The sequence below is a fragment of the Cynocephalus volans genome, chromosome 2 (genome assembly GCF_027409185.1).
Source record: "Cynocephalus volans isolate mCynVol1 chromosome 2, mCynVol1.pri, whole genome shotgun sequence".
In the NCBI taxonomy this organism is placed as follows: domain Eukaryota; kingdom Metazoa; phylum Chordata; class Mammalia; order Dermoptera; family Cynocephalidae; genus Cynocephalus; species Cynocephalus volans.
Window position 1 is genome coordinate 186,689,238 of NC_084461.1, and position 25,730 is coordinate 186,714,967.

The following is a 25,730-nucleotide window of genomic DNA, read 5'->3' on the forward strand; positions in this document are numbered from 1 at the left end:
GGGATGGAACCCTAGGTCTTCCTTTGTGTTATCAGCACCATGCTCCAACCAACTGAGCAACTGGCCAAACCCAAGTCTATATAATTTTTTGGTGGAATTACAGGCAAAATATAAATCTGAAATATTTCTTGCAGTCTTACAATCTTATTTCCCCTGTTATTCACCTTCATTTCCCCATCAAACTACCCCTTAACAAAAAAAATTCTAATTCTCAGAAGATATCCTAAGAAATAATCAGACAAGAGTATGAAAATGTATGATGATATTCATTGTAATGATTTATAATAATAAAATTTACAAACAATTTAAATACCCATCCACAAAAGGCTCATTAAATGCTGTATGTTCTATCCATAAAGTAGAATAATAACTATCCATCTATCAAAAATGAGTAACATGTTAAGTGAAAAAAGAGGGTATAACAGGATAATATATTTAGTGTAGCATAGTCACTACACCAAGCTATTAACATTTTTACTGCTAGGGAGTGGGGTTATAGGGAAATTTCTTTTTATACCTTTATACCTTTATGATTTATACCTTTCTAGGTTGATTATCAAAGAATGTGTACTATTTTCAAAAATCTGGAAAAAAAATCGTTATTTCTGTTTTGAAAACAAAAAAGATATACAAGAAAATTGCTGTATAAACTCTATGAAAAATACAGAAATCTAGAATTATTTAAAAATTAAAAGTTCATTAAAAATGTAGAACTTATACACCCAATTTGTTACAATATGTATCGAATTATACAAGGGTGGGAGGGATGTTTGCGAGGACCTGATACATTCATTTCACTGTTCATCTACCTTATGTAGTATTCCACTTAGACTGATGACCAAATCCTTTGTGCTCGTCAGTAAAGGAACCATCTTGATGGCTTTGGCCAGGAGTTTGGAATTAGGCTGCTTTGCAGACTCTGTGCTTGTATCTCCCTGGCTTTGGTTGGCATTAGTGTTGTGAAGTAGTGTTTCGATGAACAGCTGAAGAGCTGCATCACAGTCCAACTGAAATGTGCTAAAAGAAGTATTCAGTTACATACTGATCTCCCTAAATACATGCACGTCCACACAAAGTTTCTGACAGAATGCTTAGGTACATGCTCCCATCACTGAAATTTAACCTCATTATCCAGTCTCATAATCAGACAAACTACCTGTCATCAAAGCTAATTATGGCCTTTTAAAAATGACACATTATTCTTAGTGTGTGTATAAACTGGTACAATACTGGAGAGAAGTTTGTAATAAAAATGAAAATATTTCTGTCCTTTAATATAGCAATCCACTTTTACAAATTTCACACAAGGAAACAAAAAGACATATACAAGGATGGCCACTGCAGCAACAGTTGGTAATAATTAAAAACTGGAAACAACTCAACCACCCATCAATAAGGGAATGGTTAAATAACTTACACATGCAAAGGAATACCACAGAGTTCAACAGATACATAGATGAGCTACATGTACTAATCTTGGAAGACACTGTTAACTAAATGACATGCTACAAAATGGTATGTAGATTTTAATTCTGGTTTTGAAAAATTTTATAAAGTGCATGTTAGTAGATGAACAGAAAAAGACAAAGGACCAATACAGGGAAATTAAAAAAAAAATTTTTTTTTTGGTGGCTGGCCAGTATGGGAATCTGAACCCTTGATCTTGCTGTTACAAAGCTGTGCTCTAACCCCAATCTCTTTTAACAGTGGTTATCCCTGAGCACTGGGACTACGTGAGACTGATTTTAATATGTTCCAGCTGAATTAGAAAAAATAAAAGATTTAAAAATTAGGAATCTGGTTGGTACAGACAAAAAGACAATTAAAATGCCTTCTTAGGCCCTATTAATAAGACAATGATAGTTTAATTTGCTATACAGAATAACTGAAACACCAAAGCTTTAAGTACCTCATTTTCAAGTCATTCTGATATTCCAAAGGTCATCTAAATTTATTCAGATGGACTGCTTGAGGCAAAAGTGTCATGATCATATAAAAACAAATCATCAATGCCATGCAAGAATGATCGTGAAATAAACTTGACATTATTAAAACTATTTAAATTTCAGAAAAGGGTTCTATAATACAAAACAACACACAAGAATCTACCAGGAGTTCAAGTTAGTAAAGAAGATAAAGTATGTGTACTGCATTTTGAATTTGTAGTAGTCCAAATCGAAGAATGGTATGGTTTTGTTATTTCAAAGAACAGTTTAAGTCAGTGCTACTTAGAGCTATGGGCAGCCTATAGTCCTTGACTTGCAGGTTCAGGAAGGTAATGGCCATGGTCATTAGTCTACTCCCCACTGTTCACAGAGAGAAAGAATTAGATGCCTGTCTAGTGTAGGAAATGTACTAGGCAGCTTCATTATCAATAACTCAGGTTCTACTAATCTGTCATAAACTGGTTGGAGGTTACAGCACCCTTAGTATTTTAGAAGCCATCACTTATAATTTGACCTTGAACAGGTCATGTAATATGGGTTTGTTTTCTCACATATCAACTGGTAATAATATACAATAAAAATTATAAAAATTAAATGAGATGTGTGAAAGCACCTTGAAATCAATAATGTGCCAACAAATGAGTTCTTGTCGTTATTAGGTAGAAACATCTCAGGTGTAAATTGCAAATTATTTATTTCTACTTGTCACAGTAAGATGAATCTATAAATAACACATTTTATCTTAGTTTTTAAAAGTCACTTATAATTGTTTTTCATAGGAAATTAGGAATTCTCCCTAAATCATGCTTTTCATTAATTTTTAATTTAAGATTACTTTGTTCCCTAAGTTGACCTGATTTAGATGTTTAATTACTCAGAAGAGTATTTCCAAACTTTTCCAATCATAAGAATCATCTGGAACTCCTATAAAAGATAAGAGATTCCAACTCCTATGCCTTAGTCCAGACCTGCTGAGTCTGAACTGAGGCCCAGAATCTGTACTTTCAATCAAGTGCCTTATATGTGATGCTTATCATGAGGCAAATTTGGGAAACACTAAACAGTGAACTAAAAAGGTAACATCACGAGAGAATTTAACCTGGCTTTCGACTTTCTTGGTTTGGAGGTGAGCAAAAGAAAACATCAGAGATCTATGGACCACATATAATAATCATGTTTATTAATGTATTCTCACAGTAAAAATCACCACTTTGTTAAGCTAATAGCAAAAATACCTTTAAAGTTTAAAAAATTACCTGCAATATTCCAGAAGGAGGCTTGTGTCCATATCTGTATTCTCCACAAGAGCTTTAATGAGATCTTTCTTGGTGAGAAAATGTTGCCTGAAAACTGGTTGAAAAGAAATCTAGAAATAAAAAGAGCAAAACAAAAAAAATCCCTCTAAACCGAAAAGTATCAGAATAAGGGCAACATTACAACTTCCCTTTTTACTATCCTTTTTCATAAAGAAACGTTTTTCTATAGCTCCTCCAGCTTTTATTTTTATCATGCTACTCAATTCAACCATCATTCTGAGATCTGAGGTATATTTGGCTGTGGGTCCAAATATCCCTCCTGTCCATCCTAACCCTTGCCTCTTCATCAGTAAAGTCTGGTTGTTAGTGTCAGTGGAACACCATTACTACATAGGAATCAGGCTTCAAAACATAAACCCTCTCTGTAGTGGTTACCTTCCTGATAAATCAACTATTTGCAAATAAAATAAAATAAGACGTTTTACATTTTTGATGAAGAAAACAGGGTTTTGTTTGTCTGTTCTTTTGCCAAGTCAAAAATAAGAGCCATTTCCTTCTCCCTATCAGGAGTTCTTAAAGCATGGTATACTTGTATATGCATTTTCATGTTATCTTTAAACAAATAACAGCCGTGAAAAACAAAAGTATGAGGCTAAAGGCTAGTCCTGAAATACCACAAATGTCAATTGATAATAGATATATACCTACAAATGAGAAAGCTAAGCTGATGAAAATGTCAGGGCCCTTTTAGTTTCTTTAAAATGTGGAAAAAAGAAAATGAGACAAAAGGTACTTATTTCTTTGAAAGCATCAATGTAGGTACTACTTGATATGACTAAAATGTGTGAATCAGTACATAAACATTCTCTCCCCAAAAGTAAAGGACAATGAGGTTTTTGCTTTAAAATTTCCAACCAGGTAATTAATGGAATGGATGACAGCAGTTCGAAGAATACTCACACCAAGTTTACCAAGACGGATACCCCACTGGGCATCAGTACTTAGTTCACGGAACTTAAGTCCCATTTCGATTTCCTGATGGAGACTGGCCAGCTGACAACCCACCAGAGATATTGCCTAAAAAATTAAAAACAGAATTAAAATTCAATCACAAATAGAATAAGTTTTTTAAATGCTTTTTAGATGAAACCCAACAGTAAGTCATAATCTTTCTCTGTGATAATAGTGTAGAATGTCACACATTGTTTTGTACAGTAATTACTTCTTATACAATATTTAGATAATTCAGCTTTTTGTATGATGCCATACATTTAGTCTTGCTTTCTTTCACAAGAAAAGGCCAAATTTTAGTTATCCCCATAAAAGGCAATTTTTAAAACAACATCCAAGAGAAATTTTCTATCCACTGTTTGTCCTACAAAAAAGAACAGATTCATGAGACTAGGATTTCAAATACTTTAGAATTAGGATAAGATGTGAGGTTCTAAAGCTGCATACAGATTTTAACTTTTTATTTGTTTCTTTTTAAAAAAATTTTTGCATACAGATTTTAAGAAATAAAAAACATCATAATTCTTTGGGTTGCACAATGCTTATGACTTGCATATACATTCACCACTATGTCACTAGTCTAGCAAAAGCTGGTAGAAATCACGTGAGTTGCATCAACATTTCTTCTGCTAAATCTTTAAGACCTAGTGGCAAAGCCAACTTCATTTCTTCCCCCAAATCTTTAATAGGAGGGTATTTCAAGAACTAACGGTGTGCTTCTGTAGGGCATACCAAAATTTTGTCGTAATTCTGCCATGCTTTATCGATGAGCTTCCAAAGATTTTCAAACACGTCTTTTTGGGGTAAAAGAGTGCAGTAACCCAAAGCCAGATCCAGATCCACCATGCGACAATTAAATACCTAAGGGAAGAAAGCATCAAAGAAGCAAATTCTTCACAATCAAAACAGAATTAAGTATCTCAAGGCTTATTTATCACTAAACTGAATTATAGATGCTATGAAAGAACAAGTGTTTCATGAAAAGTTATGTATAGGAACATAGTTCCAATATGTGGCTTAGGATTTACATCTCTTTGTCACCATTGGAAATTGAAGAAAGTAGCTATAAAACTGTAACAATTTCTCAGGACACAGAACTCTTCCCTTCTTCTCTCCTATATGACTATTTCATCCCTTCTTTTCAAATCCCCATCTCCTCCCTCTCCTTACTTTCAGCTGATGATCTCAGTTTTTGCCTCAGTTAGAAACCAGAAGCCACCAGACGACAGCTACCTAATTCTTCCAGCACCAAATCTACCAGCTCCTTCACCTGAACCCAAGTGCTCTACTTTCTCTCCAGTCACCAAATGTCTCTCCACGACACACACTGCATTAAAAGTTCAGGGATCAGCCTCTCCTGGTTTTCCTTCTGTTTCACTAGCTATTTCTTCATAGTCTCCTTTGCTGAATTCTCCCCCTCCTCCTGTTAAGACCTGGATATGGGTCTTAATTCTCTTTCATATTTAGGTTTAAGCAAATAAGATTAATGATATTTGAATTTTTAACCTACAGGAACAGCCATTTCATGCAGTTCAATTTAACACAAGCTTTCCATAGGGTCCCAGTACCTATGACTAAAAAACACCTTTACAACAATGACTTCCAAATTTACATCTCCTGAGTTTGACATCTATAACATAGAGATGTTGAGTTCAACATCAATAACTAACTGCCTAATCGAGAGCTGTCCAAAAAGGCTTCAACCATAGAACATTCAAAATTGAACCCTTGGCAGAAGAGACACCACCACAGTTGTTGCCATATTGGGGATTTCTGGCTCTTTTCTCTTCACCTTAAATTCGGGTGTCTTTTATGAATAATCAAAAGCAGCAAAAGCCAACACTACCAGGCCAGCATTTTAAAACCAGACAAAGAGATGAAAAAGAGAGGTTTGACCCAACTCAGTTTCAAGACTGTATTATTCAAGGCTTAATTGAAACTGGTACTGATTTGGAAGCAGTAGCTAAGTTTCTTGATGTTTCTGGAGCAAAACTTGATTACCATCGATATGCAGAAACACTCTTGTGGCTGGTGGAATGCTGGCCCCAGGTGGTACACTGGCAGATGATATGATGCACACAAATGTCTGTGTGTTCACAGCACAAGAAGACCTAGAGACTATGCAAGCATTTGCTCAGGTTTTTAACAAGTTAATCAGGCACTACAAATACCTGGAGATAGGTTTTGAAGATGAAGTAAAAAAGCTGCTGCTATTCTTAAAGGGTTTTTCAGAGTCAGAGAGGAACAAGCTGGCTATGTTGAATGGTGTTCTTCTGGCTAATGGAATGCTTAATGCATCCATTCTTAATAGCCTTTATAATGAGAATTTGGCTAAAGAAGGGGTTTCAACAGCTTTTGCCATAAAGCTCTTTAAATCATGGATAAATGAAAAAGGTATTAGTGCAAGTCTTTGGAAAGTCAGCATGGACAACAGATTGATGATTAAATTTTCCTTCAGGGGCTGGCCCCAGGCTCACTCGGAAGAGTGCGGTGCTGGTAGTGCCGAGGCCATGGGTTTGGATCCTATATAGGGATGGATCCTATACAGGGATGGCCGGTGCGCTCACTGGCTGAGCGTGGTTGCAGACAACACCGTGCCGAGGGTTGCGATCCCCTTACCAGTCAATAAATAAATAAATAAATAAATAAATAAATTTTCCTTCAGGAACTTTTTCCTGCCAATAAGCAAAGCGTTGAACAGTTCACAAAGTATTTTACTGAGGCAAGCTTGAAAGAGCTTTCAGAGTATGTTCAGAATCAGCAAACCATAGGAGCTTGTAAGGAGCTCCAGAAAAAACTTCCAAGAACATATGTTCCATGGTGATACATTTAAGGATATAATTTTATATGTCAAGGAGGAGATGAAAAAAACAACATTCCAGAACTAGTTGTCATCGGAATAGTTTGGTCAAGTGTAATGAGCACCGTGGAGTGGAACTAAAAAGAGGAACTTGTAGCAGGGCAAGCCATCAAGCACATGAAGCAATACAGCCCTCTACTTGCTGCCTTTACTACTCAAGGTCAGTCTGAGCTGACTCCATTATTGAAGATTCAGGAGTATTGCTATGACAACATTCATTTCATGAAAGCCTTCCAGAAAATAGTGGTGCTTTTTTTATAAAGCTGAAGTCCTGAGTGAAGAACACATTCTGAAGTGGTACAAAGATGCACATGTTGCAAAGGGGAAAAGTGTCTTCCTTGAGCAAATAAAAAAGTTCGTAGAGTGGCTCAAAAATGCTGAAGAAGAATCTAAGTCTGTAGCTGAAGAAGGTGACTGAATTTTGAAACTACACCCTCAGTAAAGCAAACAGGAAATTGTAGATAAAATGTCATGTCTAAAAAAAAATAAAAAGAAAAAAATTAAACCCTTCCTTGATTTTTTCCCCCAAATCTGTTTTTCTACCACCCCTCCCATTTCAGTAAATGGCACTATTATTCAACCAATTGCTCAGACTGAAAACCTACGAGTTAGTCCTAGATCTTTTCATTTTCTCTCATTCCATGCCCAATTCATTAGCAAGTCCTGGGTGTTCTACCTACAAAATATATCCAACCCCTTCTCACAATCTCTGTTAATACTCAAATTCAACCATCTCAGTTATTTTAGAAAGTAAGGTCCATGAAAGAAGGATCTTTGTCTTGCGCACTTCTATATCTTAAGGACTAAGAACAATACCTGGCCCAGCACACAGCAGATGCTCAAAAATTATTTGATGAGGATTGCACTTTCTAATTTCAAAATATATTACAAAGCTACAGTAATCAAAACAGTGTGGTAATGTCTTAAAGACAAATAGACCAATGGAACAGTATAACAACTCATCAAAAAATTAAAAATAGAGAGGCTGGCTGGTTAGCTCAGTTGGTTACAGCACAGTGTTATAACACCAAGGTCAATGGTTTGGATCCCTGTACCAGCCAGATGCAAAAAAATAAATGAAAAATAAAAATAAAAAATAAAAAATAGGACAGGGCTGGCCAATTAGCTCAGTTGGTTACAGTGAAGTGTCAAACACCAAAGTCAAGGGTTCAGATCCCTGCACATGCCAACCTCCAAAAAAAATTCGAAAAACAAATTTAAAAAAAGATTAAAAAAAAATTAAAAATAGAACTACTATATGACTCAGCAATCCCACTTCTGGGTATTTGTCCAAAGGAATTGTCAGGATCTCAAAGAGATAACTGCACTCCTATGTTCACTGCAGCATTATTCACAATAGGCAATATATGGAAACAACCTAAATGTCCATCAAAGTACAACTCAAGGGCCGAGCCTGTGGCGCACTCGGGAGGGTGTGGCGCTGGGAGCGCAGCGATGCTCCCAGCAGCCGCGGGTTCGGATCCTATATAGGAATGGCCGGTGCACTCACTGGCTGAGTGCCGGTCATGAAAAAGAAAAAAAAAAAAAAAAAAAAAAAGTACAACTCAATAAAGAAAATGTGGTACATTCATATAATGTAATATTATTCAGCCTCATAAAAGGAAATCTTGCCACTTGTGACAACATGAATGGACCTGCAGGACGTTTATATTAAATGAAATAAGCCAGATACAGAAAGACAAATATTATAAAATCTCACTTACATGTGAAATCTAAGAAAGTCAAACTCATAGAAGCAAAGAGTAGAACAATGGTTGCCAGGGGCTGAGGGGAGGGGGAAATAGGGAGGTGCTGGTCAAGGGGTACTAAGTTTCAGTTATACAAAATAAGTTCTGGAGATCTAGTTTACAACATGGTGACTATAGGTAACGATACTGTATTTTATACTTGAAATTTGCTGAGAGGGTTTATCCTTCTTGTTCTTAACACACACACACACACACACACACACACACACACACACACACAAATGTAAGGTGACAGATATGTTAATTAGCTTGATTGTGGTAATTATTTCACAATTTATGCTCAAATCACCAAATTGTACACCTTAAGTATATACAATAAAAGAAACAGAAAATAATAAGTGTTGCCAAGGATATGGAGGAACTGGAACTGGAACCTTTGTCCACTGGTGGTGGGAATGTAAAGTAGTGCAACTGTTATGGAAAACAGTATGGAACTTGCTCAAAAAATGAAAAATATAACTACCATATCAGCCAGCAAGCAATTCCACTTCTGGGTATGTATCCAAAAGAACTGAAAGAAGGGTCTCGAAAAGATACTTGCACACCCATGTTCATAGCAGCACTACTTACAATAGCCAAGAAGGGAAAGTAACCCAAATGTCTATGAATAGATGAATGGATAAACAAAATGTGGTGTGTGTATATATATATATATTCAATGGGATATTAATTCAGTCTTAAAAAGGAAAGAAATCCTGTCACAAGCTACAACAGATATATCTTGAATACATTATGCTAAGTATAATAAGCCAGTCACAAAAAGACAACGTATGATTCCACTTATATGAGGTATCTCTAGTAGTCATATTTATAGAGAGAGAAAGTAGAATGGTAGTTACCAAGGGCTGGGGGGAGGAAAAAGAGAAATTATTTAATAGGAGTAGAGTTTAAGATTTCCAAGATGAAAAAAGTTCTGGAGATCTGTTTCACAACAATGTGAATATACTTAACAATAATGAACTATACACTTCAAAATGGTTAAAATGGTAAATTTAGTGTTATGTGTTTTTTTTAACCACAGTAAAAATTATTTACTGAATGAATGAATTTAACATTTGGGGCTTAGAATTAAACTAAATGAACTAAAAATAGAGCAGTGAACTGCTGGGCCCAAGACTCATGATTAAAGAAATTTTCACTATGAGTGAGGATCAGAAGGTAAAATACGGCATTGTAGTCAACATCGGTATCCTTTGGATGCTGAAAATATAGAGAGAAAATGGAAGAAAATTCTAGAAAATATGCACATAACGTCAGAAATTTCCCATGAAACATAGGGGAAAAGATCCAGGATTCCAAAATGGCAAAGAGAAATGCACAGTGTTATTGCCAGGCCCTGACATCATTTTGCAACTTAAAAGACTTCCTGATTAAACAGTTTAAAGAACACAAAAATTATCTACATTGCATATTGATAAATTAAAAAACAACAACAAAAACCAGGCTAAAGAGATGATTACAAATGTTAATATGACAGGGGTTGGCAAACTTCATCTTATATGAACAAATAGTAAATATTTTAGCCTTGTAGGTCATATGATCTCTGTGGCAACTATTCATCTCTTCCTTTGTGACACAAAAGCAGCAACAACAAGGCTGTGTTCCAATAAAACTTTATATGTAAAGACAGACAGCTGGCCTTGCTGGCTGTAGTTTGCTGACTCCTGTAACACGATGCTAAGTTGGATTTTGTACTGAAAGGGAAAATATGCTACAAAGGACATTATTGGGTAAATAGACAAAATTGCTATATGGACAATAGATTAATACAAGTATTGTATCTTTGTTAAATTTAATGAAGTTGATAACTGTACTGCTGTTATGTAAGAGAATATTCTTTTTTTTTTTTTTTGGCAGCTGGCTGGTTCAGGGATCTGAACATCAAGGTCATGGGTTACAAGACTGTGCTTTAAAGAACACCCTTATTTTTTAGGAAACAAACACTGAAATATTTAGGGGTAAAGCGCTATAATATATGCAACTTACTCCTAAGTGGTCAGAAAAATATATATAAAATATAAAATGATTTTATATAGAGAGAAAGAGAGAGAGCATGTCAACAAATGATAAAGCAATAAAGAGTATACAGAAATAAAGGGTGTACTGCAGTTCTTCATACTATTCTCAAACATACTATTCTCATATATTTTCTGAAACTTTGAAATTATTTCTGAATGAAAAAATTTTAAAAAGTAATCTGACTAATAGAGACTAAATGCCTAAGGCAACCATTTTCACCAAAGTTTATTAGTCTTTTTAAAAATAAAGGCCAATAGAAAATTGGGAGTTCTGGAATAGAAATCCTGGCACAGAAATAAAGTATGGCTAGGATCACTGGAATGCTTTAATCCATAAAATAAATAACTAAAATCAGAGGACAGAAGTGGAAAAGATTGACTACCATTTAATAAATGCTCAATAGAAAGTCAATTATCATAATAAAAAAGCACTAACAACAATGATTAGCTATAATACAGGTTCCTGAAGTTTTTAAATAGTAGCACACTAGTGTATTGAATCATATGCACTATTGACAGAGGTAAAAGGCAAAAAAAAAAAATCTTTTTTTACCAAGAACAAATACTTACCTTGTGCAGTAGTGTTGTAGCATCTGCCCTGATAAACACAATAGCTTTTTCTTTCAATTCCATAATAACTTGTCTTGATTTAACTAATGTGGTCTCTCCAAATAACTTTTAGAAAGAACAAAAGAATGTTTAGGTCGACTTCTATGTATCATTCTGAAAGCTTTTCTCAAATATTAAGAAACTTTGAAAATTCATTATTGAATGCAAAAAGTATTAGCATATAATCTATAGTGAGAGAAAGTGGAGATTGGGAAGGACAAAAATGAAATTTTAAAAATACCCTATATCTTGATTGTGGTGTTAGTGACAAAGTGAATACATTGGTTGATTCACTTAAAACATGTACATTTTAATTTTAAATGCTATATCTCAAAAGTTGATTAAAAAAAGAATCAACACTTAATATTTATCAACAGAGTAGTAGAAATAAAGACGGTTCTCTGTGTGAGACAGTTTCATAAGCAAGCTACCAAGCTAGTTCTTTTCAATCTGTCTTTTCAATACAGTCAGGAAATAATGATAATAATCTGGGCAACAACAAAACAAATAGTAGACATATATTTTTGACCTAATGTGATATAGTCAAGACTGCACTGAGCTTGCAGTGTGAAGACTTAAACACTACAACCTAAAATCTTCGGGAACTTATTTTCCTCCCTGAATCCGAGTTTCCACATTTACAAAAAGGAAACTCTCAGGGTTGCTGTAAAGAGGGAATATGAAAATGTGTGCAAGCACCTTGAACTCACAGTTGAATCCTAGCAGATGCTCAACATGTGTTTCTTAAATCTGACAGACTATCAATTTCCTTGCTACAGAGCCAAACGGGATGTGGACTCCAAATTCCTTTGTTTGGCAGTGCTTTTGTGTCTACATGCACCCAAATGCAAAGAATTTGTTTTCAAAACTATACCTTTTCACTCAAACTGGCATTCATGAAGTTTGACACAGAGTGCTGAAGACAGGTACCAAATGAACCCACTACAAATCTTAGGGCCAGTTCCCACTGGCTAGATTCCTGAAGGTTCTGAAGCAGGGCAGAGATGGAATTTATAGCTGGTAAAATAAGGCTGTTTCCTGCAAAGTGATAAAAGGAGTTTATCTGAGTAAAAGGATTTTAATATTCAGACTTTTTAAACAAAGAAAGATTGTATAATGGAAAATTGTTTTCAGGGACAGCCTACTTCTTCAGTGCAGGAAACAGCCATGTAATTTGTTCTCAAAGTTAGTTAATGAGAGAATTAACATGAGGCTTGATATAAACAGAAAATAACTAAGTTCCCTAGATAATGAGATACTTCGGTTGGAACTTGCCTATTTTAACTGAGATGCTTAAATCATTAGCTTATGAAAACCATTTCTCCATTTGGAAAACTAAAAGTTATGAACAGATTCACAAAAATCAACACTATTAAGCCAAATCACATAATCTCCTAAACTTCTAGAATAACAATGTAACAATAACTAAATAATTACATTAAGGACATTAAGTCAGATTCACATTTAGAATTTCAAGGAATTTCCATATTTGTGCATGTACAAAATCTTAATACAATGCTATATACATTTCTGTCAAATACCTTCACTAATGGAGCAGTATGGCAAACTTGTAGAATCCAAGGGATGTCTCTTGTTTTCTATAAAAGAGAATAATGAATTAAATAACACGAAATAACTGTTATAAAGCACATATATTCAGAGATATTTAAATAGTGTGCTATTATCAAATAATGTTCTAAAGGAAACTGCTACTTAAAAAAAAAACTTAAAATATACATATAGAAAACTGCACAGATAAATGTACAACTTGATCAATTTCCACAAATTAGATGTTGCAGTATCCTTATCAAGAAATAGAACATTACCAGCATCCCAGAAACCCCCCTTGCCCCTTTCCAGTCATTACCCACCCCCAAGGATAACTATCATCCTCACTTCCAACAGCATTGGCTTAGTTTTAGCCTGTTTTTGTACTTTATGTAAATGGAATCATATAGTATGTATTCTTTTGTACATTTGTACTTGGCTTCTTTTGCTCAAAATTAGGCCTGTAAGATTCATCCATATTATTGTACATAGTTCTAGTTCCCAATTTCTTCAGTCTAAATTTGCATAAAGCAGGAATATATAGAAAATGACACAAATAAGATTTACCAACTAGAGGCACAAGTGATGAAATCAATTCATAAACAACAGGTAACACCATCTGTGACTCAAGGACAATTCCATCTTCATTGAAGAAGTCACTGTAAGACCACTCTTCATATGGATCTTTATGAGTTCCAAAAGAAGTCTAAATACCAAAGTACACAGAAAAGACAGAAGTAAATACACTGCAAAACACAGAAACAGTATTGTTTCTACTAAGCAGAATCCAAAATCAGCTATATTACAGCCAAATAGCTTTGATGATCAAATACAACTATGTCCTGTGTTTCTTCTGGTCTATGGCTTATAAAAATGCCATTTTAAATTAAACTCTAACAGAAGGACAATATCCAGAGAGGCCTTGTTTGAGGCCCAATGTTTCAAAAGATAGCATAAATTAAAGCCAATAAAAGTGACTGGAAAAGAGACATGGCCTCGTGCCCTTAAGTAGTTTTCTAGTCTAGAATAAAAAAATATTCAGTATTTTTATAAATTGTACAAGTGACTTAAAAGTGGTGCATGATGGATTGGCAGGGGTTTTGTTTAAGAAAAAATAATTTAAAGTAATTTACTTTCATTAGAATTCCACAGTCATCCATTTGGCACTGTCTGGAAAGCTCTACTGCTGTTAAAGTATATTTACATAGTTCTAAAGCATCTAGTAAAAAATCTGAAAGAAAATGGAGAAATATTATTAAATTCATATTTCATGTCTTTAGAATAATGCAAACAACCTTTTTATAATTACCGTTCAAAATTCTAAAGAAAGGCACAAAGTAGATAGAAAAGTTTCCACATCGTTTTGATGACCCTAAATAATGCAGTTCAGCCTTTTTCTTAAGCATGGCTTGAAAGTAAAATCAGATATGGGGAGGGACTCAGAATTCCACAATTCGACAAAAGTGAATATTGTCAACAGCCAGAAATAACATATTAGTATTTCAAAGTATTTTAAAACAATAACCCCCAAAGAGAATCAATTATAATTGTCCCTTTATAAAATGGAGAAACTCTCTCTTATCTAGGTACAGTAATATCCAATTGTAAAGAGACAGCATTTGGGAGATAAGTATAAAATGAATCAGAGAATATTAAACTACGTATATTACAAATAAATCTTGTCACCTGGACTACAGATGGTGGCTGCTTGGCAAGCTAGATCATGTATCTCAGAAGGAAGATTTAATCCCACAGGTGCTTTCATTGGGATGTCATCAGCCAACATCTGACAAAGTTTCTGACATGTCAGAAACAGCAATTTCCCAGTTTCTGCATTGCAGTGATACTTGAACAAGTCTCTTTGGAAAAAAGGAAGTGTTGGTAGTTAAAAATTCATATTGAAAGCAAATTGCCTTTCTTAGATTAATACATAACCACCTTCATCAATACATAAAATGTCTTTAAAATGTTTTCATGGTGGGCTGGCCCGTGGCTCACTCAGGAGAGTGCAGTGCTGATAACACTAAGGCCACAGGTTCAGATCCCATATGGGGATGGCTGGGTAGCTCACTGGCTGAGCGTGGTGCTGACAACACCAAGTCAAGGGTTAAGATCCCCTTACCGGTCATCTTTTAAAAAAAAAAAAAAGTTTTCATGGTATATAGTACTCTTTGTTTCTCATATTATTTGGGATACCATTAAATAAAGTGCACAGTAACCTAAATTCAATTGATTATGTTACCTAACTCTGCAGTTGTAACTTGCCTTCTATGCTATTACTTCCTGACACAGAAGCCCAAAACTGGCTTTCAGGGCCAGAAACCAAGAATTGCTTCTGTGAAAAGGAAAGTGTCATTGGCCCTACTCTTATTACTGAAGAAATCAACAAAGCAAATGTTACTTTCAGACAAGGTGGGCAATGCAGGGATCTGGAAGGTCACCTGCATTTTTTCAGTGCTGCTTCCACGTTCCCATCTTTTAAGGCTCTCAAGGTCAGCTCTGCCTCCAGCTCTTGTCTGGACACCTGCAGGGCCAGTGCCTGTCTGTGCAGCTTTGATTCAGTGCTCAGGTTCTTCAGTTCAGCAGCCATAGGCTCTGGGGTGCTCCTGGGTTTGTATTTCATCTGTGCAACTTCATGAGCTTTAATGTACTGTTCACGGAGATCTGTTACCAGGGAACTATTGCTATAGTCTTCAAAGGAAAGAAAGACTTCAAAGTTCTCCTGTGGCAGAGGTAGGCAAGATAAAGTCCCAAGTCTGATTATGTATTGTTAAAAATCATCATTATTCTTCAAACCTCTCTTTACCATTTCTCCCTCAAAGACTATTCCTTTGTAAATTAAGAATTTAAGACTTTAGAAAAACATCACTTTAATCCAGGGTGTCTTAATTTCAGCACTGTTGATATTTTTGACCAGATAAATCTTTGCTGTGAGGGAGCCCTGAATAGAAAGAGGCAGAGATTAAGTGTTAGGTTTGGGCAATTCTACCATGGAGGCTTGAAGAACTCAGCCTTGCTCTTTTTCTGTAACTCCTGATTGGCTGCTAACTCCAAACCTGGAATTTATTTCTTTGACTTAATAAAAAAATCCCAGTGAAGTCCAGAGAAAGATATCAAGAGGTAGTAGGAGTGAATTATACCTTTTGCTTTGATGCTATACTTTACAGGAAGGTTTCTCAATCTTGGCAGTACTCTGTGCTGACTAATTCTTTGTGCATTGTTGTTTAGCAGCATCCCTGGCCTCTACCCACTAGATGTAGTACCCTCCCTAGACTAGTTGTCTCCAGAATTGCCAAATGTCCCCTAGGTTACAAACCACCCCCCCATAACAACAGCTTAACCAGATAGACATTGACCATTTTCTTAGTATTTCCTCTCAATTACTTTCATCATTTTTATTGTGTAATTTCATAAATTACCTTTTCCAATTAACATTATATAATTTCTCCCTTTCCCTGTCATTACATAGGTTTCATAAGTATTATTTTTGATGGGTGTGTAACACATAATCTATGGTGGAATCAATATTTCTAAAACGTTACAAAATTAACAAACAGATGCTCTCCCCCCAAAAATCTTCCCTTGGAAGGGATGCATCATGCAGAAAAATGTACTTACAGAAATAAATGAGAACTACTGATAGTTACTATAGATATGGTAAGACTATTCATCATATGTCACCAGGACCTTCTTTACTACAAATCACTGAAATGTCTATGCTTGGATAGCAATAGAACATCTCTGGAAGGATACACAAGAAACTGGCTACAGCAGCTGCGTCTACTGTGGGAAACTAGACAGCTGACGTGTTAGGGTAGGAGGAAGACATTTTTCACCGTATACTCTTTTAAACCTTTTTTTTTTTTGGTCATAGAATTAATTCTTTATTGTTTACAACATCAAGTAGACAGCTAAAATTAATAAGTTTATTATAGTAAAAATACACATAAAAATTACCACTTTAACCATTTTTCTTTTAAACCTTTTGAATTATGTATCATGTGCATGTATAATCTATTCAAAAATAAGCAAAATATAAGTGATAAAAACACCTTCTTTTTAAAGGATTCAGCCATGAATAGGTCTCTATTCTTTCTATGTGTATGTTTTCCCAAAGGAATGCAGTTTCTGAGAATAGTCAATAGATTTCATGACATTTATAGGATGTGTATTTTATTTATTTTTAATAATCTCATTTTAATTGTTTAATGCTAGAGAGACAGTATTAAATAGAATAAGCAAAGGTGCTGAAGTCAGACTGGGGTCTGAACAGCGGCTGTAATGATTAGCAAGTTATTTAGGCTTGCTGACCTTCAGGTTCGTCATTTACAAAATGAAGACAATAGTTACCTCCAAGGTGGATGTGACGAAGATAGAGACACACTAGATCTGGCGCAATAAATGTTTGATAAATGGTAGCATAATAAATATACTTGACTTTGCCTGATCAAAATCATCATTTTAAAGTACTTATAACTTTCAAATTTAAGAAGAGCATAGAGAACTTATGCTCACTCCCCAGACACTTTTCACAAAAACAGCTACTGTCTACTACAGCAGGCCTCGAACTTTTTGGTCACAGGGCATCTTCTTTTTTTTTTTTTGGTGGCTGGCTGGTACAGGGATCAAACCCTGGACTTTGGTTCCTTTACACTTTTAATTCTATGATTTCACTTATATGAAACAGCTAAAGTAGGCAAATTCATAGAGACAGAAGTAGATTAGAGGTTATCAAGGGCTGCGGGAAGACAGAAAGAGGGATTTAATGCTTAATGGTACAGAGTTCCTGCTTGGGATGATGAAAAAGGAGAAAGAAGTGATGGTGGCAAAAAAATTGTGAATGTAATTAAAGCCACTGAATTACATATGGAAAAACTGTGAAAGTGAAAAATTTTATGTTATATGTATTTTACCACAATTAAAAAAATTAATAGTGCAATATACCAAAAACCATTGAATTATATACTTTACATGGATGAATTGTATGGTATGTGAATAATATGTCAATAAAGCTGTCGAGAGAAAGAGAGAAAAAAAGAGAAAGCCAGTACCTAAAGTCCCTGAAGGCTAGTGCAGAAGGTTTTAAGGAGGCACTGATCATCTATGTCAAATGCACTGATTAGACAAGTAATAATGTTCAATATAGCTCAACGTCTTTACCTGTAAGCTAGCAACCACTTTAAATAGTTTCAATATTTCTTCACATTCATCCTTCTTCTGTGGATTGTCTGTAATTAAATTTTTAAAATTTATAGCAGACATACAAATTCCCATATTATCAGAAATTTGAAAAGCTAAAATTTTAATTAGCATTGGTTCTCATATCAAATCTTTAGTAGTTCTTTTCAGATACTGATATAAGATCATTTAAGTATAAAAAGAAACCTGATTATTCTTTCTGGAGATAGAAAAGGGAAGTTTATGTGTTACAAGAGAAATGGCAATTAGTCTATAGTAATTATTCTGAAATAAAGACTTTTCATGAAGAAAAATGAGTAAGATCAATAAAGGCAGTCAGAGCCAGAAAAACTCTGGGTACGATGGAGCTGTCACGGATGCCCCCTTCTGAAAAGGATGAGCTTTGGAACAAAACCAAGATGAGGAAACAGAGGTAGAAACTACCTTTCTGAATGTCATATAGTATTTTAAGAATGTCCACTGATGTCTTCACTACAGACATCCTCCAGGCCTTGTCCTAAAAAGAAAAATGCAAAATGAAATCTACTTCCTTTATTGGCCACTTCAGTAGTACACGTACAAACACATACATAAAAACCACAAAATAAGAACAAATAATAAAAATGGCTGGAGTAATGAGAAGTTCATGTTAGGAGGCACTGGGCAGCCGAGAAATGGATTATAAATGAGTCCTACATAGGATAAACATGAAAAACACCAGTATGGACCCTTGGATATATGATTTACGAATACCATAGAATATGCAAATCTCCCAAATAACCTTACAACTACGTTATGATTAACAGACACTTATTCTTTTTTCAGAGTTATTTACTATTTGAAAAAACATTTGGAAAAGTTATCTGGAAAAGTTAAAAAGAACAGAAGTCTAATAAATAGCCTAGAGAACAGAAGTCTAATAAATAATCGTTACCCTCCAATGAATATTTTTTTAAAAAAATTTTTTAAAGGAAAAAAAAAAAGAAGCTTTAATTAAAAGACATGACATACGTAAAATGCTTAGTAAGGGCCTGGCCCACAAAAAGTACTCAAATATTTTCACTATGGGAGCTCAAGCTGGTGGTTTAGAACACAGACTGTGATAGTACACAGAGTTTGAGCTGAGATTCTGACACTTACTAACAACCATGGGAAAGTCATTTATCTTAAAATTTTAGTTTCTGAAATTAATCTATAAGGAGCCAATAATAGGACCTACTGCACAACTTTGTTGTAAAGATGAAGTGGATAATTTATTTAAACTATTTAACCTAATGCCTACTGCATAATAAGAGTATAATACGAGGGTACTTCAAAAAGTTCATGAAAAGATTCATACTGAGATCATGGAATCACCCCTGCCAGTTAAGTATTGTATTATCTTTTAATTCTATTTTTCTAAGCTGGCAGTTAGCTCAGTTGGTTAGAGCACAGAGTTATATCACCAAGGTCAAGGGTTTGGATCCCTCATACTGGCCACTGCCAAAAAAAATTCCAAACATATATATATGTATATATACACACACATACACACATATACATATTTTAATACATATATATATTTTTTTCCCCATGAACTTCTTGAAGTACCCTAGTAAATAATAGGTGTTTAAAAAAAACCCAACTCATTTCCCTAAACTAATTTTACCTAAAGATAAATTACTGAAATGGACTGCTGAGAGAAGTTGAAAGGTATCTATCCCTAAGGGTTTAAAAACGCAGCTATCCTGGATAAATTAGACATTTGGTTTCTTATCTCTAAAGAAGTGAATTGGCTCTCTTAATACTATTTCTAAGTTTCAACCTTTTCTTTTTTTTTCTCTGACCAGTAAGGGGACCACAACCCTCGGCAAGGTGTTGTCTGCACCACACTCAGCCAGTGAGCACACCGGCGATCCCTATATAGGATCCGAACCCACAGCCTCAGCGCTAACAGCGCCTCACTCACCCGAGTGAGCCACAGGGCCGGCCCTAAGTTTCAACCTTCTAACAATGGTTATTTGATAGTAATGATTATGTCCTATACAATACAACACATTGCTTATATTGCAAGGCTTTACGAAAAGGCCTTTATGTACAACAGCTTCTTCCATTAATCCTTCTAATTTGCAGATTCTAGGTTACTCAGTGTGGGCATAAGCAAGTGCTCTAAAGCAGACATATTTTTCTTTCCTATGTAAGTAAATTCACACAGGAATTTTTATATCCTACTCTAGCAGTAAAAAGGGTAGACCTTCATATTTATATGTCTATCTTTTCTATCTTATTGAATAATATCCAAAAAATGGGATATTTATATTTTATTTAGTGAAAAAAATCTCACCTCTTTAGAATTATCCGGTTCTTCTCGTAATGCCAATTGTGCCCAAATGATTACTCTTTCGGCAGTTTTCTCGGCTTCGGCAGGAGGCAAAGACCTCAACAGAAAGAGACAGTCCTCACCCTGTAAACAGTGTTTGAAAGGATGAAAAAACAGCTGGTACCTGCAAAGTACAGTTTGGACTCATCTCTTTCTTTTCTATTTAAAGATAAAAAGACATCATTTTGAAAAATAAATTATAGCTCGATGTTTCAAAAATCTGAATATTCTGTTTTTGACAGCAACCAATAAAGTAAATTTAAAATATAACCTAGGTACTGAAAATCAGATTAATTCTTAGGTATGCCTAAGGTTATACAGATATAAAAATGACACTTAAAAATACAAAAAAGGAAATCTACAGCCTATTCTGGAATCAAAGGGTCCTACGACATAAAAAAGCAAACAAACATGAGTCTGAGTTTTGTAACTACCAGGGTTGGATAGCCCATTAACTATTCACAAAATAATTTAAGGAACCCACAGATATGAAAAAAGGGGTGAGTCTAACATCCTATGTTTTCATCTTGTTGCAACTTTATTTCGTGCAAATCTGTTTGGATAATTTGACTGATTTCAGTTTTTAAGGATTTAGTTAACAAAAATGTTACGTGAAATGACAATATAAAAATTGCATACCTGTTCTCTATCAATCAGGTCAATAATTCTTAGACTGTAGATTTCATCATCAGACAACATAAATGCTTGGGCCACTTTTAAAGCATCTTCTAAAGAAGATGGGACATCTTGTTTGAGAATATATCTGACCACCCTCTGAAACAGAGACAATATGTACATTTCTTGGTTATCAAGTCTCACAAAGAACCCAGAAATCATTTCCTCAAAAGGGCAAAGTAACCAAAAAACTAAAGTAATGCAGCAAAAAGCTAAACTACATATATGAAAGAGTAAAACATAATTTACATTCTGAGTCTTATAACAGTCCTGTCTCCTTTCTTCTTTAGCTTCTTAATTTATTATTTGTCCTTAACACTTTCATTAACAACTGAACACCTTACTAACATTTATCTAACAAAAGAATAGTGGACTACCTAGCTCTACTAATCTTTCAGAATACAAAATCCTTATTAAATTTCCCATGTTGCCCTAGAAATGGAATGAAGGGGGAAAAAAAAACTCTTCAACTTACCATTATTTCCTTGTTTAAGAGATTCACCTCTCTTATTCCATAGCCTCGTAAAAGTTTTTTCATCTCCATTAGTTTGTAACTTTCCTGTAATAACTTGACTCTAAAAGCAAATTTATTGATATTAACATGGATTGTCTTTTTTATGAAATACTATGGAACACAGTAAACAATATAAAAACATAAATGAATGTCAACTCAAAACATGAGGTTTATCCAATGAATAAAAAAAATGGTTTGGCAGATTGTCATCTTACTTGGGATGGTCCATTTCTAGGTGTTGTTTCACCAGCTGCTCCACAGCTGCACTCCAAGGAACCACTGCCGCATACATTATCTTAAGCACAGCATCAAATATGAGCTACAAAGAGATACATGCATTGACAATAAACAACCCTCAGATTTAGGTTTCATTAAAATTAACAGCACAGCTTAATTGGCAGAAGTCTTAACATCAACCATATGGCAGTTTGAGAATATTTCACCTACTGACTGCAAAAGCACATATTTCTTCCAATTTTCACATATGAAAAGCAATTTTAATACTTAGAAAAATTCAAGTGTTTTGTCTGCTGAAAGCTAAGTCATATAGCTTTATTGCTTTCTATAGTCTCTATGGTCTCTGTGTTAATAATTGTCATGATTTTATCCATATTTTATAATAGTATCTAAGAACAGTGTGAAATCAAAATAAAGGCATATTAAAATATGTCTCCATGTTTGTATAACCACAGAAAAGCCTAGAAAGATATGCATCCAATTATCCATGGAGGTCCTTCTGGGGGTGAGATAAGAAAACTTTCATTTTTAAATTTTCAATAATTAAAGAAAATAGAATTATAAGTAGGTTTTTATTTTCTTTTTATTCTTTTTTCACAGCCTGCAAATTCTCCTTATAAAATATATGTTCCTTTTATGATCAGAAAAAAAGCTTTAAGGAAAGATCTAATGCTCAAAAGGGAAACCTAAATGGTCACTATTTACTTACATCTGTGTCAGATAAACACCCTATGACTGCCATGGCTTTTGCTTCCCATGGTGTTTCAAACAGTGAGGTGGACTTTGAGCTACATCTCTTCAGTAAATCCTAAAAGGGAAAAACATATATATGTTTTTAAAAATATATATTTTGAGCTGGCCAGTTAGCTCAGTTGGTTAGAGCATGGTGCTGATAACACCAATGCCTGGGGTTTGATCCCTGTACTGGCGAGCCACCAAAAAAAAAACACACACCAAAAAACTCTAACTAAAAAAAAAAAAAAAAAAAAAAAAAAGTAAACACATACAGATAAAGACAGCCTTTACAGAAATGTAAAAAAACACAAACTAAAAATTCTAATTACTTATAAATGCTGAACAACGGTCATAAAATGCAAAATTGCCAAAACTTGAGCTTTCAGTTTTATATGGTACAGAATATTTAAGAAGGAAATATTCTTGAAGAATCTACAAATAAGATTATTGTAGCATATTAATGTCTACAAAAGAAATTCCTAATATCTAGTGAGTTCATGCCCCTATTATCTCACAACAGCCCTTTGGAGAATGTCTTAGTATTATCCCCTTTTGCTTAAGGTCCTCAGTTAGTTGGTAGCAGAATTAATCCACATTCATGACCAATACAATATGCTGCATAAGTCCTAATGGTAAAGCACGACATTCCTTAAAGAGTTAAACTCTTAATACAATGGTATGTTGCACAGATCCAAGAAATGAGACGAGATCTAAAGAAAAAGTTACCTCTATGTACAGCAAGAGAAGTTCTTCCTCTTGCAAGTCATGTTCCCTCATGTAAACTCTTACAAACTTCTCCAAGATGGAGGTAATAAGCTCTGGGGCCAACACTTTATCAAACATTCGGAACACTATAGTGGTTGTATTTTCCTAGATGCCAAAAGAAAGACGACATAAATGCAGACTCTAGCCATAACTAGATACAGTACACAAAATAATTCTGATGAGCCTGGACTTTTACCTTCTCAAAATCAGAGAGTGCCAATTTGCAGTTGTATTTCCTATGTAATGTGATCAACTCTCGCAAGTAATTTACTAAAGTCCTTAACTGACATACTTCTTCCGTGTTCTGATAATCCTTCTAAAACAAAAATGTTAAAATTGTTAAGGATATAAACTAAAAGTGTGAGAAGGAAATAGACAAAGAGCTATAATTATTTCAGATAAAAATAAAAAATGACCATGATTATGTATATGAGCAACTTTAAAGCAACTTATGCTTTAAATTTTGTAGAATTTTTTTTTTTTCTGACTGGTAAGGGGATCACAACACTCGGCTTGGTGTTGTCTGCACCACACTCAGCCAGTGAGTGCACCGGCCATCCCTATATAGGATCCAAACCCGCGGCCTCAACACTACCAGTGCCGCACTCTCCCAAGTGAGCCACGGGGCCGGCCCAAATTTTGTAGAATTTTAACTAAAATTAACTAGAACAAATTAATGCAGATCAGAAATTGAAAGAAATTTTCTTTTTAAAAAAACATAGAAAAACTAACAATATTAGTACAATATTTTTTCAGAACCCAAATATACTTAGGTAAACAAACATCATTTAGATAGCCCTCAATGTCCCATCTATCTAAATCATGACCAGATATAAAGCTATAACATTTCCTAAAATTATATACAAGGAACAGAATTTTCAACATTGATAAAAGGCAACAGGGAAAAGACAAAGAAGTATTTTAGAGCAAGAGGAAAAAGCTCTTACATGAAAAAATATATTGCAATGATCAATCAATAGACTGCTTGAAACTTATGGAAGAAATTCCCATTTTAAGAGTATAATCAGTAAGCAGAATTAATAACAAGAATCTGCTATCCCAGAAAGTAGGAGGAAATATATTATTTATTTTGGGGTCCTGAAATTTAAGGAATAAATGCAATTTCATAATATATTCTATTTTAAAGGTCACATATTCTGGTACTAAAATATTCAATACTTCAAAGGTGAGATTACACTGACATGTCTCATATATCAGTTTCTAAACTAAATTATGTCACTCCCAACAAACTTTTTAAAATACAAGAATGTACATTTTTTTAAATGTAATGAATGCTTTCTAGTTTTTAGAAACCTGAAAAGGAAAAGAAAGAAACTGAAGAAATTTAGAAGCCAAATAATAAATTCATTTCCTTAACGTCAAATATAACATCAACTTTCCTCTTCTTAGTTTTTCTCCTCTAGCATTGCTATTTTTTTCAGACTCAGGAAGTCACAGATTTTTTATAATGTGACCTTTAAAGAAATCCATTGCTACTTCAGCCACAATGGCTGTTGGAATATCTAAGACATGCAATCAGATCAAGGGGTGGCTTTCCAGTTTAAATAAAAGAAGTAGACCTGATTGATACAGCCTTTGAAAACTAATCTTAATGCATTACTAAGTTTTATTCGTTTAAAGGACTGCGAAATGCCGCAAATGCTGAAAATCCCAATTATACTACCTAGGGAGAATGTTCGTATATTGTTTCCCTTTTGGTTGGTTCAATAGGGAAAAACTGCATTAAAACAGGATGAAGTTGTAAAAGCGAATTTTCCTTTATATGGAATTAAAAAGTACAAAAGAAAAGAACATAAAAACAGGAAACTTAAGAGGTGAATATTTTTCCAGATATTACTCTCTATATACATGTAGATAAACCCTTTAAATTAATACAAATTGATTGTTTCATTACTAAAAACCTGTTCTCCACATCATACCAAGGAAATCCAATGCCAAGAGGACGCCAATCCCAACTCATCTGTTTTTTCTGCTGTGAAAAATACCTCTGCCAGTTGAAGTCCATTTTCTGGCCAGTTTGCCTTTAAAAAATTTTACGGACCATTAAAAACAATGTTTTATGCTGTAGGGAGTATGCAAAATGTCTTGTTAATGTTAATTATACTGGTATTACCTTATCAGTTAATTCAAGGTTCCGGGCAGCTTGCTCTAACCACTTTGCAAGAATTTTCTGAAATAGATAAATTATTTAAAACTAAAATTCTCAATGAATAATCACCGAAATAACTA

The 25,730-nt window shown here is 34.4% G+C and overlaps 1 protein-coding gene and 1 pseudogene across 1 annotated transcript in view; one reads left to right on the top strand and one right to left on the bottom strand.

Moving 5' to 3' along the window:
* The window catches only part of KNTC1 (kinetochore associated 1), a 75,921-nt gene that overhangs the window by 20,235 nt on the left and 29,956 nt on the right, over positions 1 to 25,730 (bottom strand). Inside the window, exons 23-44 of the mRNA XM_063086016.1 lie at positions 25,615 to 25,671; positions 25,421 to 25,522; positions 23,677 to 23,796; positions 23,442 to 23,585; positions 22,690 to 22,788; positions 21,959 to 22,062; positions 21,705 to 21,804; positions 21,194 to 21,328; positions 20,519 to 20,638; positions 18,640 to 18,712; positions 18,178 to 18,245; positions 15,459 to 15,739; positions 14,704 to 14,876; positions 14,151 to 14,248; positions 13,585 to 13,723; positions 13,011 to 13,067; positions 12,344 to 12,507; positions 11,431 to 11,535; positions 4,946 to 5,074; positions 4,163 to 4,279; positions 3,203 to 3,312; positions 810 to 1,017 (exon numbers count right to left, since the gene is read on the bottom strand). Coding sequence (XP_062942086.1) covers positions 810 to 1,017; positions 3,203 to 3,312; positions 4,163 to 4,279; positions 4,946 to 5,074; positions 11,431 to 11,535; positions 12,344 to 12,507; positions 13,011 to 13,067; positions 13,585 to 13,723; positions 14,151 to 14,248; positions 14,704 to 14,876; positions 15,459 to 15,739; positions 18,178 to 18,245; positions 18,640 to 18,712; positions 20,519 to 20,638; positions 21,194 to 21,328; positions 21,705 to 21,804; positions 21,959 to 22,062; positions 22,690 to 22,788; positions 23,442 to 23,585; positions 23,677 to 23,796; positions 25,421 to 25,522; positions 25,615 to 25,671 — 2,703 coding nt within the window. The remainder of the gene's footprint in view (positions 1 to 809; positions 1,018 to 3,202; positions 3,313 to 4,162; positions 4,280 to 4,945; positions 5,075 to 11,430; positions 11,536 to 12,343; positions 12,508 to 13,010; positions 13,068 to 13,584; positions 13,724 to 14,150; positions 14,249 to 14,703; positions 14,877 to 15,458; positions 15,740 to 18,177; positions 18,246 to 18,639; positions 18,713 to 20,518; positions 20,639 to 21,193; positions 21,329 to 21,704; positions 21,805 to 21,958; positions 22,063 to 22,689; positions 22,789 to 23,441; positions 23,586 to 23,676; positions 23,797 to 25,420; positions 25,523 to 25,614; positions 25,672 to 25,730) is intronic.
* On the top strand, positions 6,016 to 7,517 carry LOC134370398 (eIF5-mimic protein 2-like; annotated as a pseudogene).